Here is a 21,049-nt window from a genome sequence, read left to right as displayed (position 1 = left end):
AATAGAGGATGAGATGGTTGGATGGCATCACCGACTCGATGGACATAAGTTTGAGTAAGCTCCGGGAGTTGGTGATGGACAGGGAAGCCTGGTGTGCTCCTGTCCGTGTGGTCACAAGGAGTCAGACATGACTGAATGACTAATCTGAACTCAACTTAGGGATGAATGAGAGATAGAACACAGCGATTTCACTGATTGAAGGAGGAATTCGGGTTCATTAAAAAAGAAAACTTTAGATTATAACCATTGATAAAAACTGAGTGAAGTTAGAAAATCTTACTGCCTAGCTGAATGCCCACAGTAAACAACCATCGATTTGAACATTTCAGATTACTTTCTGCCAAGAGCCAAAAAGATAGAAAACACATCTTCTAATACTATAGGTTTCACAGTAGGATTTGCTGCAGTTATTAAAATGAGACAGATTTTCAAAAAAGTAATTAAGCCCAGAATGAAGTAAGAAGCATTAACAAATAGTCACCACCATCTAAAAAACTGGAAACTAAAGGAGTTCTCATTCTTAGTGAAAATATAATGAATCAGAGCACCTTTAAGCCCATGTGCAGACCTGTCTACTGCCCACCACACCTTCAAAAATACACTTGTTTTCTACTACTGTAAAGAAAAACTGTTTTCAGTATTCTGAAGAGTGTCAGTGTACAAGTATCAACCAGTTCCAATTTGAAAACCTTTCGAGAAAATTCATTGTTGATTAAATAAAGAGATGTTTTGCTGACATGGTAACATTTTGTCAAGGCAATTCATTAAGGTATGCAAAAAGCATCCTTTGTGAGAATTACAAGGGCGAGGAAGATACTCTATAAAAGCTGTTTTTAAGGGTGAATGAATGGCAGCTGCTGTATTTCGGGGGTCATCCCCACCCTCTTAGGCATTCTCCCCCCTACTCAGGATTCACTTATTCACAGACATGCTCTGTTCTTTGTCCCTGCAGTCCTGTATCTGTCCTTCCCCTGCAAGGCAATATATACACTTTAAAACGCTTTGTCTCTTATGCCACAGGTACCTGAAGACAAACCATCTGAGATGCCTACTGATTAAAGCAAGCACAAGGTTACCAACCAGGGACACCTTTCTGCACAGGACACACCATCCAACAGGCCAGGCAGACAACAAAGACTACGTGTTCGCTGAGCTCACCTAACATGTGTTATTAACGGGCAGAAAGGCGGCCTCATGATTTATTCATCTCTTATTTCCATTTAAAGTGCATTTACAAAAAGGCTCCTGTCAGAAAAATCACGATCAAAACTCAGGTTGTCACTCTGTATCAAGGACATCTCGGGATGGAAAAATGCATGTCTACTCCTTGGGGCTGCTTCCACCCATACAAACTGCCTGGCACACAATTTATTCAGGGAGCTTCCTAGATGTCCAGGAAACACACATCCTCGGCTATCACCCCATTATTTAAGGATTCAACTGCTTCTTTAAGCACCAAATAAAAACATACTGATTACACTAAAGAGGTTAAATTACTGGTGTTTGCCTGCTTCTGATATGACTGTCTAGGATGGCTAATTTTACGTGTCAACTTGGCTGGGCCATGGTGCCCAGTTTGGTCAAATGTTATTCTGGATGTTGGATGGTGAAGATGTCTTCCGGATGAAATTAACATTTAGGTCAGTGGACTTTGGGTAAAGCAGACTGCCCTTTATAGTGCAGATGAGCCTCATCAAATCAACTGAAAGCCTCAAAGAACAAAGGCTGACAGCCCTCAAGCAAGAAGGAATTCTGCAAGCAGACAGCCTCTGGATTTGAACTGCAATTCTTCCTTAAATCTCTAGCATGCTGGTCCACTCCATCAGATTATTTTTATCTTTTTGATTGACCAAGCCTGTACAATTCCATGATCCAATTCTTTAAGCCAATCTCACTCTATCAATCTCTCTCTCTCTTTCTTCCTCTAAACACACCCACACAGCATCCTGATGACTCTTTCTCTGGAGAATTCTGACTAGTAACTAAGTATCCAAAAGAAAGTAAGACTTTGCCTTGAAATATACTTAAAAGGCATATGGTTTATTTGAGGGTCATGATCAATAATATTAACGAAATCAACAAAGAGTCTAAGAAAAGCTAGTAAATTCCTGATGTGGAGACTTACTAGTTTTTTACTACACAGTTTCATTTAATTTTCCAAAAGGCTGGTAAGAGACACTGCTTTTTCCAAATAAGAAAATGACTTGTTTCCAAAAAAAAAAAATTCTTGAGACTAAAAACCAAGATGAAATGTTAAAATATTTATTAGCATCTCTGCAGATGTACAAGTTGGCACATACATATGTACATATATATGTATAGGGCAATTTTCCTTAGAAAACTCATAAAGATAATATAAATTTATAAATTACTTTTATAAAAATACCTTTATAAATTATTATTGCTCTTGAATCATTATTTGCATTACTTTCCCAATTTCTCCTAGGAAGTCAGAATAGTAGTAAGAAACACCATGGTAAAAAATAAGAAATAGATTTGGTCTTTGCTCTGGTTCCTGGCACAAAGCTCCTATAACCCCTGGGATTTCCTGAGTGGTGGGAGTACCTTTTGTCATTCATAAAGATCCCTTTCCGGACTTCCCTATTGGTCCAGTGGTTAAGACTCCATGCTTCAACTGCTGGGGCCTCAGGGAACTAACATCCCATATGCCAGGCAGCACAGCCAAAAAATAAATAAGGAGCCCTTTTAAGTACACCTAAGTACATTTATGCAAATGGGGTGGCATAGGGTAGGACTCCTAAATGGCCTCAGGATGGGGCTGGTCACCATAAAGACCAAGTGTTCAAAGGATTAGAATTTTCAATCACACCCATGGACCGGTGAGAAAGGGAAAGGGAACTGACAAAATAAGCTCTATAAAAACCCTTGAACAAGATTTGATGTGCTTCTGGGTTGGTGGATGTATCCATGTGCTAGGAGGGTGGTGCACCCCAGTTCCATGGGGACAGAAGCTCCTGGCCTCAGGACCCTTCCAGACCGACCCTATACTTCTCCATCTGGCTGTTCACCTGTGGTCTCTATAATATCCTTTATACCAAACTGGTAAACATAAGTAGATGCTTCTCTGTTCTGCGAGCCACTCTAACAAACTAACAGAATCTGAGGAGTTCGTGGGAACTTCCGATTTACAGTTGATCAGAAACACAGGTAACATCCCAGGCTTTCCACTGGCATCTGAAGTGGGGTGCAATCTTACAGGACTGAACCCCTAACCTGTGGGTCTGCTGTTATCTCCAGACAGTGCCAGGACTGAATTACATTTGTTGAACACCCAGGCAGTGTCTACTGAGACCTGGAGAACTGCTTGGTGAAAGAAAAGCATCAGAAACAGTGTGATCTCAAGAAGCAGTAGTGACCTGGCAGAACAAACTTCTCTGCGTGAAAGGACTACCTGATCTTCAAAATGCTAATTACTGGGGTTTATAAAGACTCCCATTTACGATGCAAGAGTGCCGATGCCAAACCCACCTTGGCTGGAGTTCACCTTTTTTGTTGTATATGAAAGGAAAGGAGAATAAAGGAGACAGGACTGACAAGGGATGGGTGGAGACAAGAGACATGCACATTTAACAGGGAACCTAACACATTTCAGTCGATCACCTGCAATTGTCTTTAAAAAGCCATTATTTTATTGGGTTGGCCAAAAAGTTTGTTCAGGTTTTTCCTTAAGCTGCTATGGGAAAGCCCAAAGAACTTTTTGGCCAACCTAATACCAGTCCTCCATATCTATCTACAGTGGTGGGTCTCAAAGTATAGTTTCCAGTTCAACAACAGGGTTATCAGAAAATGTGTAAGTGATGTATATTCTAGCTCCCTCCCTCAGACTTTCTGAATCAATCCCTGGGGAAGGAGATTGGGAATCTCTATTTTAATGATCAATTCTGATGCACACTAAAGCTTAAGAACCAGCCATCTCCAGTAGAGTCAAATACCTTGAACTGTGAGACACAGCTAGATCAGGAAATTCTAGACACTGAGTAGCAGAATTCTATACATCACTGTGGATCATGTGGAGGAAATCTGATTAAAATTAACCCTCCTTTTTTGTACAGCATTTATTCAAAAATGCCTTCCTAATACTATCTAACTGGTATTACTTATCACTTGAATGATCTAAAATTATCAGTCGAATCACAAGGTTGCTTTGTATCCAACACAGCACAATAGCAAAAGTTTTTAGGAGGAATGATGATACATTCCCTGCCAAAATTTACAAGCTGAATGCACTATATTAAAAATAGCTAAGCTCTGAATTAATTTTTTAGTTCCCCCATCATACGATATATATAAAGTTATCAGTGAAAACTACAAAGGCCAAAGTATATATAGTATTTCTACAAAGTTTTCGATTTCCTACACAAGAATTTGCCAGCAGGGACAACATTCTGCCAAAGGAGGCAATTCCTCTGCCAATTTAATTCAGGCTATTAGCATTCCTTTGTAGAGGGAAGATAAATACCTTTAAACTGCTTGATCATGTTCTGATGGTTTTCAATGGCTTCCTTCAAGATCATTTCAGGTTGGTCCATTTTCCACCGCCATTCAGTACCCACTGGATTGGTGTGGTGCCTAGGAAAAAGAGAGGCAAAAGTTCTTTAGAACTCTGTTAACTCTCAGCTAGTCACCCACTATGAGGGAGTCCATATAATTATAAAATCCAGGTTGGTTTTCTCCTAAAAGCTCAGCTATCTACAGCTATATTTCACAACTTATTTTGAGTCATGACATCTAGGACAGAAAGACAGATGGACAAGGGAAATGTTTGGCCAAGACTGAAGCTTAATCAGAACAATACAACATGTACCCCTCTCTCCCAGCCACACACCACCAGGCTAACAAGCATCCAGCAATGACCACCAGTACAATACTGTTTCAAGACTCTCTCCGAGAGGCAATGGGAAGACCTAAAGCTTAGGATGGATCAGACACGGAGGGAAAAACCTCCAGCAAACCCCAGGCAACACTCAAGGTATCTCTAAAGGACACCAGAAAGGAAAGGGATGCCAATTTCCACACGCAAAGAACATTCATCTCAGTCTCTCACAATGTTGGACTTCGGGAAAAAAAAAAAATAAGAGGCATACAAAAAAGCAAGAAAACAATACATTTCCAAGAGACAAAGCAATCAATAGGACCAAACTCTTCTGACACAAGGGGTGAAAGTATCTGACAGGTTATGTTTTTAGAACTCTGATTACTGTACGTTACAAGTCCTAATAGAAAGAGGTAAACAACACGCAAGACCAAATGGGTAAATTCAGCACGGGGAGGAAAGCTATAATCAAACAGAAACACTAAACACGAAAAAAATAGGACTTCGACAGGCTCAACAGTAAACTACAACAGCTACGGAAAGAGGTAAAAAAAAAAAACTTGGAGAGAACAAATTAAGCCAACTAAAACACACATAAAATTTTAAGTGGGGAAAAAAAAAGACACAGCATCCAAGAGCTGTGGGACAATTATCAAAAGGTCCAAAATACACATAATTGGAATCCCAGAGCCAAAATACAATAATTAAAATCCCAGAAGGGAAACGCAAAATAAAGTAGAGAAAGATGTCGGAAAAATACGGCCAACAATTTCCCAAAGTTAATGAGAAACAATTAACCACAGATCCAAGAAGCTTGCAGAACAACCAGAATATTTAAAGACAGTGTAAAAATACAGTATCTAAGCTAATGAAAACAAAAGAAAATCAGAAAATCTTCAAGTAAGAGAAAAAGGGCACATTACTTAAGGACACAGATTGGTATTATTTCTGACAACTCATCGGAAAACAGCAAGCCAGATGACACTATAATGACACCTGAGAGAATGCTTAAAGGAAATAAACTTGTCAACTCAGAATTCTATACCCAGTGCAAATATCTTTCCAAAAATGGAGTAAGAAAGACTTTTGCAGACAAAAATCTGAGAGTTTTCCTTGTTGGCAAACCTATACTACAGAGTATATTAAAGGGAATCACTCAGGCAAAAGAAATAGACACCAGATAGTAACTTAAGATTACTCAAAGAAATGATGAGCACTGAAAAAAGAAAATAAAATATGGAAAGATAAAGTTTATTTTCCTTTTAATTACTCTAAAAACAACTGACAGTACAACTAAAACAGAGTACTGATATACTGTGTTTACAGCTTATATAAAAGTAAAATTTATGCCAACAGCAGCCCAAAAATATAATAGAAACAGCAAATATACTGTTGCGAAGCTCTTATGCTATACATCCCTAGACCACTGCACACATGACTTTTCAACCTCAGCACAGCTGACATTTTGAACTCAATAACTCTTTGCTGTGAAGGGCTGTCCTATATGTCACAGAGTGTTTAAGAGCATCCCTGGCCCCTGCCCACTACACGCCAGCAGCACCTCCTTCCATTACAACAATCAAAAATGTCTCCAGACATGGTCAAATGCCCTAAGGTTCCCCTCGGGATGAAAAATAGAAATTTTGCCCCAGTTGAGAACCAATAATTTAACAGAATGTCTGAAAAGATATTTTTCAGTTTTTGTTTTTGTTTCTTCACTATATCCCCAGATAACTAGAAAAGGGAAACCATGTAAAAGAACTTATGATGGGATGATGATGATATTAGATTCTTTTTTTTAGGCCTTTTTTAAAATATTATCTGTCAATCAAAGTAGGTATAAGATAAAACAATAATGGCTGAGATTTGCATCGAAATAGTGAGAACTAGGGTAGGTAAATGGAACATGACTAGAAATGTGTTAACAAATGTACATAGAGATTCATTATACTATTCACTCTATTTTTGTTCAAAACATATCCATAATAAAAGTTAGAAGTACTCCCTAATATGATATGCTAAAAGGTTATATCACTTCTATGGGTTTTTGTCCCAAAATCCAAATATACCTAACTAATGCAAAGAAACGGAGAAGGCAGTGGCACCCCACTCCAGTACTTTTGCCTAGAAAATCCCATGGACGGAGAAGCCTGGTAGGCTGCAGTCCATGGGGTCGCTGAAGTTGGACACGACTGAGTGACTTCACTTTCACTTTTCACTTTCCTGCATTGGAGAAGGAAATGGCAACCCACTCCAGTGTTCTTGCCTGGAGAATCCCAGGGACGGGGGAGCCTGGTGGGCTGCCATCTATGGGGTCGCACAGAGTCGGACACAACCGAAGCGACTTAGCAAGCAAGCAAGCAACGCAAAAAAATAGAGGAAAACAACAGAATGGGAAAGACTAGAGATCTCTTCAAGAAAATTCGAGATACCAAGGGGACATTTCATGCAAAGATGGGCTCGATAAAGGACAGAAATGGTATGGACCTAACAGAAGCAGAAGATATTAAGAAGAGATGGCAAGAATACACAGAAGAACTGTACAAAAAAGATCTTCATGACCAAGATAATCACAATGGTGTGATCATTCACCTAGAGCCAGACATCCTGGACTGTGAAGTCAAGTGGGCCTTAGAAAGCATCACTACAAACAAAGCTAGTGGAGGTGATGGCATTCCAGTTGAGCTATTCCAAATCCTGAAAGATGATGCTGTGAAAGTGCTGCACTCAATATGCCAGCAAATTTGGAAAACTCAGCAGTGGGCACAGGACTGGAAAAGGTCAGTTTTCATTCCAATCCCAAAGAAAGGCAATGCCAAAGAATGCTCAAACTACCACACAATTGCACTCATCTCACACGCTGGTAAAGTAATGCTCAAAATTCTCCAAGCCAGACTTCAGCAATATGTGAACTGTGAACTACCAGATATTCAAGGTGGTTTTAGAAAAGGCAGAGGAACCAGAGATCAAATTGCCAACATCCACCTGACCATCGAAAAAGCAAGAGAGTTCCAGAAAAACATCTATTTCTGCTTTATTGACTATGCCAAAGCCTTTGACTGTGTGGATCACAATAAACTGTGGAAAATTCTGAAAGAAATGGGAATACCAGACCATCTGACCTGCCTCTTGAGAAATCTGTATGCAGGTCAGGAAGCAACAGTTAGAACTGGACATGGAACAACAGACTGGTTCCAAATAGGGAAAGGAGTACGTCAAGGCTGTATATTGTCACCCTGATTATTTAACTTATATGCAGAGTACATCATGAGAAACGCTGGGCTGGAAGAAGCACAAGCTGGAATCAAGATTGCCAGGAGAAATATCAATAACCTCAGATATGCAGATGACACCACCCTTATGGCAGAAAGTGAAGAGGAACTCAAAAGCCTCTTGATGAAAGTGAAAGAGGAGAGTGAAAAAGTTGGCTTAAAGCTCAACATTCAGAAAATGAAGATCATGGCATCTGGTCCCATCACTTCATGGGAAATAGATGGGGAAACAGTGGAAACTGTGTCAGACTTTATTTTTTTGGACTCCAAAATCACTGCAAATGGTGACTGCAGCTATGAAATTAAAAGACGCTTATTCCTTAGAAGAAAAGTTATGACCAACCTAGATAGCATATTCAAAAGCAGAGACATTACTTTGCCAACAAAGGTTCATCTAGTCAAGGCTATGGTTTTTCCTGTGGTCATGTATGGATGTGAGAGTTGGACTGTGAAGAAAGCTGAGCACCGAAGAATTGATGCTTTTGAACTGTGGTGTTGGAGAAGACTCTTGAGAGTCCCTTGGACTGCAAGGAGATCCAACCAGTCCATTCTAAAGGAGATCAGCCCTGGGATTTCTTTGGAAGGAATGATGCTAAAGCTGAAACTCCAGTACTTTGGCCACCTCATGCGAAGAGCTGACTCATTGGAAAAGACTCTGATGCTGGGAGGGATTGGGGGCAGGAGGAGAAGGGGATGACAGAGGATGAGATGGCTGGATGGCATCACCGACTTGATGGACGTGAGTCTCAAGTGAACTCCGGGAGTTGGTGATGGACAGGGAGGCCTGGTGTGCTGCGATTCATGGGGTGGCAAAGAGTCGGACACGACTGAGCGACTGAACTGAACTGAACTGAACTGAATACTCTTCAAAAGTGTAAAGGTCATTATAGACAAGGAAAGACTAAAGAACTGGAGATAACTAAAGAGACATCACACCTAAAACCTAAATTTGATGTAGGATCCTGAATTGAATCTAGTGGGAAAACCAATGAAAGTCAGTTTCCAATTTGATTAATAACACTGCATCAATGTTAATTTCTTGATTTTGATAGTTGTTCCATGGTTAAGTAAGGTCTGAACATTAAAAGAAGTTGGAAAATGTCTTTGGAAATCTTCTGTAAACTAAAATTGTTTCAAAATAAAAAGCTTATGTATATAAAATTCTAATGACAGAGAATGAGTCTTATATTTAAAAAATAAAAACAGGATATCAAACAGAAAGTAGAAAATGCTGTATTTTTAAAAATGAAAGACTGTGGGAGAAAAAGAACAGAAAGCAAATACTACAAAGCATTAAAAGTGTTTTCCCTGGATGCTTGAATTGTTGCTTTTCTTTATAATTTTTAATGGTTTTTAAAATTTTCTATGTAAGTCTAGATTACTTTTATGATTCAATGAAACTTTTTTTTAAAAAAAGGATGAAATAATGAGAACCTAAAATACAATCAACTGAATTAGCTACATAAACAGATATAGTGAGTTACAGAAAGCAGAGATTTTTGATCTAAACCAATCTATACCACTGAATAGCTAATGACACCACTATCAACATAGGAAAGAGCAGGTTAACGGGATAATAAACTCCTAGGATTTTTCAGCCTCAGCACAACGTTACATATTTGATCACCATGGCCTTTCATTTTTACTTACCGCCAACAGAAGACACATTTATTCGCACATGCCAAGCTCGGGGTAGTTTCCATGCAACGATGGCTTTCAATGCCATAGAATGTATGTTTATAGCAACCTCCTCTCCCTCGGAGCATGGACTGTGAACATAAAAAACAAATGATAATTTGAACAAGATCCTCAAAGCAAGGAAACAAAATACCAGGGCATTATTTTAAAGAAGAAACCAAGTGTTTCAGGAGTATAAGTACCCCTTACCAGTTATCTGCATGAGACAGAAAACTAACATTATAGCATTAAATTGTTTTGATGGTGTTCGGATTTAGATAACGCTCTGGGTTTTCTAAACCCTAATGAGATAAACCTATGATTCATTAATTTTGAAAGCTCCACAGGGAGGACCATGGATACTTTCATTTTCAAATCCATTCACCTGCTTCAAATATTAGTACAATAATATATAATGCCAAAGGAGAAATAAGGCTCCCAGAAAAGGGGGAAGTAGCATTCACCTGAAAGAATTATCTCCATATTGAATAAGGAGGGTGAGTAAAGGAATGAAACCTGGAGCACATTCTATGTCAACCCAACAGTAGAATTTGAACATAGAGGGGAGTTGAGACTGTTGAGGGGACAAGCAGCATGTATACAAGAAATAGATTATTCCAGAAAAGAATACAATGCTATTGATAAAACCACTGTAAGAATGGCAACTTGAAGAAATACTGCAGATCAACTCAGGGTTGGGATCACAAGATACCATGGAGCTCCTTGTGGCAAGCATTAGAAAGATCCATCCAGAAACTCTGTTAGATGGGCTTGATTCAATAAAAAGTGAAACCTGTAAGGAGGTTATGCAAAAAAGGACCTGGTGACTTTGCTCTAACATTGGCGGAGGAAAGGCAAAGGGAACTGAAGAGGTATGGTCCCAATTAGAGGGACAAACGGGAAGTTGTCCAAGATAACTGAGATTTTGAGCTAAGTGACTGAAATATTATGGAATTAACAATAGGAACAATGAACGAGGAAACATAGCTGGCAAGCCTTTATACATATGGATCAGTGTACATTATATATCAGTGTAATGATATTACAGTGCTGCCCACATAAAATCTACCAGCTAACAAGCTGGTATGTTGGTTTATTTGGTCAACTATGTCAGTTGACCAAAAAGTCTTATCTTTTGTCCTGATAAAAGAGGTCCCCCTGTCCGTTTCACTTAATCCTTTCACTAAAAAAAAAAAAAAAGGAGTGAAGGGAAAATGCTGTTCAGGATAACTGTTTCTACAAACGCTCTTCCAAGTTCCCAAGAAAATATTCAAGAAGGCAAACAAAATATTCACATCTTCCAAAGTAGCCCTGAAAACTAAAATGTCCACCATATGCAAAAGTTACAGAGTAATTACCACTAAATATTATGGCAATGGAGAAACAAAGTTGAAGCCCTGTGTATTTCATTATTTACCAATCAGTTAATGTACTTTAAGCACACTGTGTGTTGAATGTACAATGACTAATAAGACATAGCCCCTACCCACAGAGGGGCTAGTTGGAGGAAATGGCAAGCAAGCAAGAACCACTCTGCCAATCTATGTCATTTGATTGATATATTTAGAATATTTACATTTGAAGTAATTACTTATGCACTAAAATAGCCTACCATTTTATTATTTGTTTCCTGCGTATTCCCTCTGATTCTCTTCCTGTTATTCTTTTGATTTCCTGCAGATTACTTAAACATTTTTAGGACTCCATCTTTATTTTTTATTTTGGATTTTATCTCTATGTACAGTGTTTGTGGGCTTTCCTCATAGCCCCTCCCTCAGAGCACAGTTGGTAAACAATCTGCCTGCAATGCTGGAGACTCAGGTTTGATTCCTGGGTTGGGAAGATCCCCTGGAGAAGGAAATGGCAACCCACTCTATTCTTGCCTGGAGAATCCTATGGACAGAGGAGCCTGGCGGGCTACAGTCCATGGGGTCGCAAGAGTCGGACACAACTGAGTGACTTTCACTGAGATAGTGTTTGTAGTGGTTGTTCTGAGTATAAAAATATACATACATGACCCACCAAGTCTACTAGTAAAAAAATTTTACCAGCTTCAAGTGAAATGTGGAAACACCACTTCCATTCAGATCCCTTTCATTTTCTCTTTTAAATTATATATCATTGTCCTGAGTATCACATGGTGTTAAAACTTTTGTTTCAGGACTTCCCTGGTGGCCCAGTGGCTAACACTCCAAGCTCCCAGTGCAGGGGGCCCAGGTCCGATCCCTGGTCAGGGAACCAGATCCCACATGCTACAACTAAAAATTTGCATACCTCAACTAAAGGTTCTGTATGCTGCAATGAAGACTAAAGATTCCACCTGCCGCAACTAAGAGTGTAGCCAAATAAAAATAAATAAATAAAATTTTAAATATTCTGCTTCAATCATCAAATATGATTATAAAAATTATGAGGAAAATGATCATAACTACTGTATGTACTCATATTTCTGGTCTTTTCATCATTCTGCTTTGCTTTCTCATGCTTTAAGAATCTTTCTTTCATCACTTCATTAGGTTTGAATAGCTTCTTTAACTGATCTTTAAGGCAGATTTGCTAGAAACAGACTCAGTTTTTTTTTAATCTGATAATGTGTTTAGTTAATCTTCATTTTGGAGGATAGTTTTGCCAGACACAGAAATCATGATTGACAGGTATTTTCTTTCAATGCTTGAACAACATGAGCCACTTCTCTCTGGCCTCCATGATTTCAAATGAGAGATCTGATGTCAAACTGATGTTAGTTCACTGTTTATCTGTAGCATTCAAGATCTTTTTCTTCTTTAGCTTTCAGATCATTAATTGTAAGGTTATCTTCATGTGGATTTCCTTGGTTCTATCCTATTTGGAGTTTATTCTCTCTGCTATTCAGGTTGGGTAAATTCTATTGACTTGCCCTGGTCACAAATCATTCTGTTAATTGGTAAGGTCCCTGGCTCTACCCTCTGTCATCTCCACTCTATTACTGCACCCATTCAGTGAGTTTTTACTTCTGCTACTGTATTTTTTCAACTGTATAATTCCCTCTTGGTTCCTTTTATAACTTGCATTTCTCTGCTGAGATTTTTTAGTTTTTCATTTGTTTCAAGAGACTTTGTAAGTGATTGCTGAAGCATTTTTATGACAGCTGCTTTAAAATCCTTGTCAGATGACTCCACCATCTGATTCATCTGGTGTTGGTGTCAGTTCATTATCTTTTTTTGCTCAAGTTGTGATTTTCATGGTTCTTGGAATGACAGGTGATTTTTTTCACTGCATCCTAGACATTTTGTCTACTATGTTAGGAGGCTCTAAATTCTGTTTCATTATTTCATTTTAGCAGCAGGCACTTGGTTTAGGTTGAGCTTGCAGGTCCTGGACTATTTTGTATGCTGTGGCTCCAATGGCAGTTTAATTTTCAGAGGCTTTGCAATGTAATTTTGCTTGGGCTCCCACTGATCTCGGCCGGTAGCATTAGAGGGGGTGAAAGAGGTTTCACATGGAGGAGGGGAATCTCAGGCCAGCAGGGTTCCCATACAGGCGGCTTATTTGGCAGAGTTGCTCTGGCCAAGGGGCCTGGGTAGCCCCAGTAACTCTGAATGGGAGAGGGGAGTCTCAGAACAAGAATAAAGAGGCTTGGCTTCCCTAGACAGGACACTTCTTGTGGAGGGGACTGCCACCCAACCACCATGCTATGTCTCAGTGAAGGAAAGGAGTCTTGGGCCCAGCAGGCACAGAGAACATGTCACAGGCCAGGTCGATTACTGCAGGAGTAAAGTGGTAAGAAGAGGGTCTCTCTCTTTTCATTTTTACTTGACCATCTGATATGTTTTACCAGGAGGGGGAAATTCATGGTCCAACAGGGAAGAAGAGCATTTGTCCCAGCTGCTTATTATTGGTGGGGCTCACCAGAATCTGTTAGAGGGACGCCATTGCATACCAGGGAAGAACAAACCTAACCGAGTGGGCTTCTGTTGCTACATTTAAGGCTTAGTAAACACAGAGTCTGGGTAAAATTTCAGTCTTCCATTTTTGATAGGGGATGAAGAGTTCAATGCAGTGTTCAATATACTGCAGCCCATGGGCCAAAGTCAGGCTACTGCCTGTCTCTGTAGGTAAGGTTTTGTTGGAATACTGTCACCCACATTTGTTTACTTATATCTATGGTTGAAAGTGGAGAGTGAAAAAGTTGACTTAAAGCTCAACATTCAGAAAACGAAGATCATGGCATCTGGGCCCATCATTTCATGGGAAATAGATGGGGAAACAGTGGAAACAGTGTCAGACTTTATTTTTCTGGGCTCCAAAATCACTGCAGATGGTGACTGCAGCCATGAAATTAAAAGACGCTTACTCCTTGGAAGGAAAATTATGACCAACCTAGATAGCATATTCAAAAGCAGAGACATTACTTTGCCAACAAAGGTCCATCTAGTCAAGGCTATGGTTTTTCCTGTGGTCATGTATGGATGTGAGAGTTGGACTATGAAGAAGGCTGAGCGCCAAAGAATTGATGCTTTTGAACTGTGGTTTTGGAGAAGACTCTTGAGAGTCCCTTGGACTGCAAGGAGATCCAACCAGTCCATTCTGAAGGAGATCAGCCCTGGGTGTTCTTTGGAAGGAATGATGCTAAAGCTGAAACTCCAGGACTTTGGCCACCTCATGGGAAGAGTTGACTCATTGGAAAAGACTCTGATGCTGGGAGGGATTGGGGGCAGGAAGAGAAGGGGACAACAGAGGATGAGATGGCTGGATGGCATCACTGACTCGATGGACGTGAGTTTGAGTGAACTCCGGGAGTTGGTGATAGACAGGGAGGCCTGGCGTGCTGTGATTCATGGAGTCGCAAAGAGTCGGACATGACTGAACGACTGAACTGAACTGATGGTTGCTTTGGGGCTACAATGGCATAGCTGAAAAGCTGCAACAAGATCATATGACCCACAAACCTTTAAAAGTCACCATCTGGCCCTTTAAGAAAAGGTTTGCTAACCCCTGATTTAGAGATTTATTCCATACTACAGAACAAAATAAATTCTAAACTGGTTAAGCAAACTGTTAAAAAAAAAAAAAAAAAGTACAAACAGAAGGAGGACTTAGGGAGGACAGAGGAGCAGGAAGCATCAGGAATCTGTCTCCCGACCTGGTCATGAATCTCAATCTGCCTGTTGTTCCTTTGTCTTTGATCTGGGAGTCCTGGGTCCTCCACCAGCATCTATGAAACTCTACCAGGTGAATATGTTGGCTTGTAAGGAGGCTGAACAAGGAGACTCTCCACAGTTCTTGACAGTTAATACTAGCCCCTGGTCCCTTTGAGCTCCTCATGTCACAGAAACAAAAATTTTCTCAGGAACCAAGGGGACCTCCAAGACATCTGTTTGTGCGTGTGTTCTCAGTCGTGTCTCACTCTTTGTGATCCCATGGATTGTAGCCCACCAAGCTCCTCTGTCTGTGGGATTTTTCAGGCAAGAATACTGGAACAGGTTGCCATTTCCTCCTCCAGGGGTTCTTCCCAACCCAGGGATCAAACTCATGTATCCTGTGTCTCCTGAATTGCAGGTGGATTCTTTACCCCTGAGCCACCTGCTGCTACTGCTGCTGCTAACTCGCTTCAGTCGTGTCTGACTCTGTGCAACCCCATATAAGGCAGCCCACCAGGCTCCCCCGTCCCTGGGTTTCTCCAGGCAAAAATCACTGGAGTGGGTTGCCATTTCCTTCTCCAATGCATGAAAGTGAAAAGTGGAAGTGAAGTCGCTCAGTCGTGTCCGACTCTTAGCGACCCCATAGACGGCAGCCTACCAGGCTCCTCTGCCCATGGGATTTTCCAGGCAAGAGTACTGGAGTGGGTTGCCATTTGGGAAGCCCTTAATATTCTCCCTTATAGTCGGAGAAGTTAAGAGAAGATTACAGGAGGAGCCATTAGTGGCTCAGACTCTTCACTGACAGAATCACTCCCCTTTGCAAAGAAGCATCATATTGAGATAGTGATACAGCACAAAGGAAATGTGGCCTGCCTCATGGAGGAAGGAAGTTAGAAATACCAACTATGACCAAGTGACCAAGTACAAATATGACCAGTTACAAATATACATACTGTCTTCCTTGCTTGGATATTATCTTTCCTCCCCTCCAACTATTTTATGTAAGACAGGTCAGTGGTGGTCAACCTTATAATGTCATCCTTAGGCAGAGGATCTCAAAAGAGAGTGAAGGGAGAGAATGAATACATCCTCCCTTGCATGAGTAATAATTACAACAGTTTAGGGAGAAGCAAATGTTTTGTTTTTATTATGGTTTAAAAATGTAAATACAGGTAGAAGGGGGTGTACAGATGCTAAGCATCTAAAGAGGTGCTATTAATACTGAGTCCTGTGCCTCCCCTTATAAGTAGGGGCTAAGAAGCCCCAATACCATATTTCTAAGATTCCCTTGTCTGAGGGGTTCTGATTTAGACTCCACCAGTGAGAGGCACTTATGCCAAGACTTAGATGGCGAGAAAGGAAAAATCGTTATTCTTCGCTGGCAGCAGCTGGCAGACACAAGGGCGTACAACAAACACAGAGTCCGAAGCGGCTTCAAGCGAGCTCCTGGGACACATTCGCTTTAATGTTGCCAGCGTTTCAGGTCACTTCCAGCAGTGTCCTGCGAGCCCAGCACTTCTCGACTTTCTCCGAACAAGGAGCAGTTCTCTCTGACCTTCATTACCCCAGGCCTTTCAATGGCTTTGTAAGCATTCAGTTAATTTACTTTATTAAATCTGTTCTTGTGAAAATACCCAGGGTGGTTTCTGTTTTCCTGACTGGGACAGATGGGGAGGATTCAGCCAGGTAGAGATCAGAGGTGGGAAGGGAGGCAGCACAGGATGTATGAAGGTTAAAACAGAAAACAAAGCTAAACAAGTAGATCAGAACCATACTAGAGAGGTTCTTCCTCGGGTTTGGGGTTTTATATAATTCTGTCATCTGACAAATGTTTACTAAGTAATTACTACATGCTAGGCTCTGTTTTCAGTATTGGAAAGAAAAATGAAGACTCTTAGGTTAGGGAGGAGATGAGAAGGGAAAGAGGAGACAGTTAATAAGCAAGACCTAATTTGTTAATTGCTAACAGTGCTATGGAGAAAATGCTATGGAGAAATTCCAAGCAGTGTCAGGGGACCAGGAGAAGGCTGTTATTTTAAAAAGGTGGTCAAGGGAGAGCCTTTCTGATAGACGCTCACTGAGCAGAGATCTCAGTGAGCAGACAAGAGACCAGAAAGCCAGGGAGGAGTCTGAGTTCAGTGTATTCGGGGAACAGCAAGAAGGCTAGTAAGGTGAGATGAAGCACAGAAGATCAGACCCTTGGAGGCCTCTGTAAGGACTCAGGGTTTGGTTCTGAGAGAGATTAGAACCCCTGGGAGTTCTGAGTAAAAGAGTTACATGATCTGAGGCATCCAACTGCTGCGCAGGGAACAGCAGTGGAGACGACTGAGTGGAATCAGGAACAGCAGTTAGGAGATCACTTACAATAATAAAAGGAACATATGATAGTGACTTGGATCCAGGCATAGCCGTACAAATGCTGAAAAGTAGTTATATTCTGGATATAGTTTGAAAAGATGTGCTCACGGAATAGACGTGGGAGGGTACAAAAGCAAACAAACAGAAAAACAACAGAAGAATAGAAATGACTCCCAGGGTTCTGGCCTGAGTAACTGAAAGGACAGTGTTGTCATAAATCGCTGGAGTGAAGACTGAGGAGAACAGATTTAGGGAATTCTGTTTCTGACACATTAAGTTTAAGATGCCTATTACACATCCCAATTGATACGTTGAGTAAGAAGTAATGAAGAGCTGCCATAAGGCTTCAGAGAACAGAATGGCTAAATGAGAAATGAACTTCAGAGATTAACCTGGTTAATGTCAGATAAATTGAGCAGGTAGAGGAGGGGATTCACTGGAGGTTAGAGGTAGAGGGGAAAAAACCTAGCTGCAATGTTCAGGAGGACAACCTGAACTTCAAGGATGGCAATGAAAATGAATTAGGGCACAGGTTCTCAACGGGGTCCACACTATCTGGGGGTATTCTGGAAATTCCCTGAAATACTGTTGTTATCAAAATGGTTGGGAGGCACTACTGGCAATAAGTGAGGGGAGGGACAAGATTTTCACATCTCCTGTAATGTTTAAGATAGCCCTCCCCACCCACTCCACTCTCCCACACACACAAAGGGTCTTATTAGCCACTTCCTTTCAAATGACTCACTACACCTCTGTACTTGTGAAAAACCTGATTATAATCCTCCACGCTTAGATTCCAACTTCATTTTACAGATAAAAGTATTTTCTGAACACTCTACCGTACATTGAATTTTCCAGGAATGTAGCTACTATGGAAAATGAGGACAGAAAACACTTTCTTTGGTGCGAAGCTTTTGTAAGAAATTTCACCATTTTGAAAACCCACACCCCGGAGAATAATGCTGCTTCTAGTATTTAAGTCCCTAACACAATACATGCATCCCATGTTATATGTGTAGGTGTCACCTATAAAAACAATACAGAAGAGATTTGAGATGCTTTGGGTAGACCTGAAACCAAATATTAAGTTAACATATGAAATATTAAGACATGAAATACACGACTCTCACAAATCAAAGTTGTTTAAGAAGTTATTGTGGTCATTTTATGTATTGCTAATTTTTACAGCACAGTGATGAGAAATCTATCTTGCAATAATTATTTGAAATTGAACTTACTTATTTGAGGACCGCCTGTCATCTTTAAATCTTACTCTAAGTGTCACCAGAGGCCCATCTCACTTCCTTTAACTACTCTTACTACCATTTCTGTTTCCAATCCACCCACATAGATCAAAGGAACAAAACGAGAACTCAGAAATAAATCTACACTTGTATGGTCAATGAATCTGAGATAAAGGAGGCAAGAATACACAATAGGGAAAAGACAGCCTCTTCAGTAAATGATGTTGGGAATACTGGACAGCTACATGCAAAAGAATCAAAATGAACTATTTCCTCACACCATATACAAAAATAAACTCAAAATGGATCAAAGACTTAAATGTAAGGCCTGAAACTATAAAACTCCTAGAGGAAAACTTAGGCAGCACACTCTTCAACATCAGTTTTAGCAATATTTTTTGGATATGTCTCCTAAGGCAAGGGAAACAAAAGCATAAATAAATAAATGGGACTATATTGAACCAAAAAGCTTTTACACAGTGAAGGAAACTCTCAACAACCAAAAAAGCAGCCTACTAAATGGGACAAGATATTTGCAAACAATATATCCAATAAGGGGTTGACATCCAAAATATATAAAAATACACACAACTTAATAGCAGCAAAATCAAACAACCCAATTAAAGAATGCACAGGCAGCCTGAATAGACATTTTTCCAGAGAGGAAATGCAGACAGCCAACAGACACATGAAAAGATGCTCAATATCACTAATTTTCAAGGAAATGCAAATCAAAACCACAATGAGACACCACTTAACATCTTTCAGAATCACTACCATCAAAAAGGCAACAAATAATAAGTGCTGGTGAGGATGTGGAGAAAAGGGAACCCTCATGCATGGCTGGTGTGACTGTAGATGGGTGCAGCCACTATGGAAAACAATTATCGAGGTTCCTCAAAAAATCAAAACTAGAACTTCTATATGACCCAGCAATTTTACTACTGAATATTTACCCAAAGAAAATAAGGACAGTAATCAGAAAAGATACATGTACTCCAATGTTCAATGCAGCATTATTTACGAGAGCCAAGATACAGACGTAAACTTAGTGTCTATTGATAGAGGAATGGATAAAGAAACTGATACAGATAGATGTATATATAGACACACACACACAGTAATATTACTCAGCCATAAGAAGAATGAAATACTGACAATGGCAGCAACATGGATGGACCTTGAGACTTCTATGGTAAGTACGTCAGAGACACGGAGACAAACACCACACAGCCTTAACTCATATGTGCAATCTATAAAACAAAACAAACAAATAAAATGAAAACAGACTCAGATACAGAGAACTGGTCATGGTCAGAAGGGGGAGAAGGGAGGGGAGAGAGGGTGGACAAAACAGGTGAAGGAACTAAGAGGCTCAAACCTCCAGTTTTATAATAAATCACAGGGATATAACATACAACAGAAGGAATATCATCAATAGTGTAATAACTTTGTATGGGGACAGATAGTTACTAGACTTATTGTGGTGAGCCTTTCATAATGTATGCAAATGTCAACTATGTCATATGCCTGAAACTAACATAATATTGTACATCACTGCATTTTCATTAGAAAATACAATAATTTTAATGCTATCTTATTTGTATCCATGGGAATCTGACTGAGTGCCAACACAGGCCAATGCTATTGAAGGAAGATATTACATATTCCGAGAGAAAGGTGCACACAACAGGGTTTGTTCAGGAGGCAGAGAGAAGTGAGGGGAAAGCCTGGGCCACAGCCCTTACTGGAGTCTCCTTAGGAGATGAAAGGCAGAGCAGGGTAAATGATGCCGGACTGGCTGATATGAATTATTCCAGTGGGCTCTGGACTACAGGGCTATCTCTAGCTTTCTGTATCAGGCCCTGGCATGATTTAGGGCAGGGAAGATATTGGCTTGGTGTGTGAGAGAGTCAGATAAGGAAGTAGCAGAAGGCTACAGATTTAGAATCACAGATGAAAGGTATGTTCAAGGCAAGCTGTTGTTAATCTTCAGCAATTAGCCCTGGGAGGGGCAGTCTCTATGAGCCTGCCAGAGCATCAAGAATACAGAGAATAAGGATTTCCCTGGTGGTCCAGTGGTTGAGCATCCACCTGCCAATGCAGGGGAAACGGATCTGATCCCTGGTCCAGGAAGATTCCACATGGCCCAAGGCAACTAAGCCCGTGTGCCACAACAACTGAGGCAGTGTGCCCTAAAGCCCATGCTCCACAACAGGGGAGCCACGCAATGAGAAGCCCGTCCACCACAAATACAAAGTAGCCCCTGCTCGCCGCAACTAGAGAAAGCCCACACATGGCAACAAAGACCCTGCACAGCCAAAAATAAAAAACAATAATAAAAAAATATTTTTAAAAAAATACAGAAAGTAAGAAATTATGTAATTGGCCCTGAGGTACAGAGATGACAAATAGACAAATACAGAACATAAGAAAACAGAATAAATACATACAATAGAAATTCATAGATTGATCCTAAAAAGTATATGGAAATACAAAAGACCCAGAAGAGAAGAAACAATCTTGAAAATTAAAAACCAAGAC

At 40.3% G+C, this 21,049-nt stretch overlaps 1 protein-coding gene across 2 annotated transcripts in view; it reads right to left on the bottom strand.

Moving 5' to 3' along the window:
* Positions 1-21,049, bottom strand: part of LOC109578619 (S-adenosyl-L-methionine-dependent tRNA 4-demethylwyosine synthase TYW1) — a 148,564-nt gene that overhangs the window by 94,422 nt on the left and 33,093 nt on the right. For both annotated transcript variants that reach the window (XM_019988004.2, XM_070779995.1), the window contains exons 10-11: positions 9,757-9,875; positions 4,481-4,590 (exon numbers count right to left, since the gene is read on the bottom strand). In XM_019988004.2, the coding sequence (XP_019843563.2) occupies positions 4,481-4,590; positions 9,757-9,875 (229 nt within the window). The remainder of the gene's footprint in view (positions 1-4,480; positions 4,591-9,756; positions 9,876-21,049) is intronic.

The sequence above is a fragment of the Bos indicus genome, chromosome 25 (genome assembly GCF_029378745.1).
Source record: "Bos indicus isolate NIAB-ARS_2022 breed Sahiwal x Tharparkar chromosome 25, NIAB-ARS_B.indTharparkar_mat_pri_1.0, whole genome shotgun sequence".
In the NCBI taxonomy this organism is placed as follows: Eukaryota; Metazoa; Chordata; class Mammalia; order Artiodactyla; family Bovidae; genus Bos; species Bos indicus.
The sequence above is the reverse complement of the archived record's forward strand: the minus strand, read 5'-3'. Positions and strand labels throughout refer to the sequence as shown.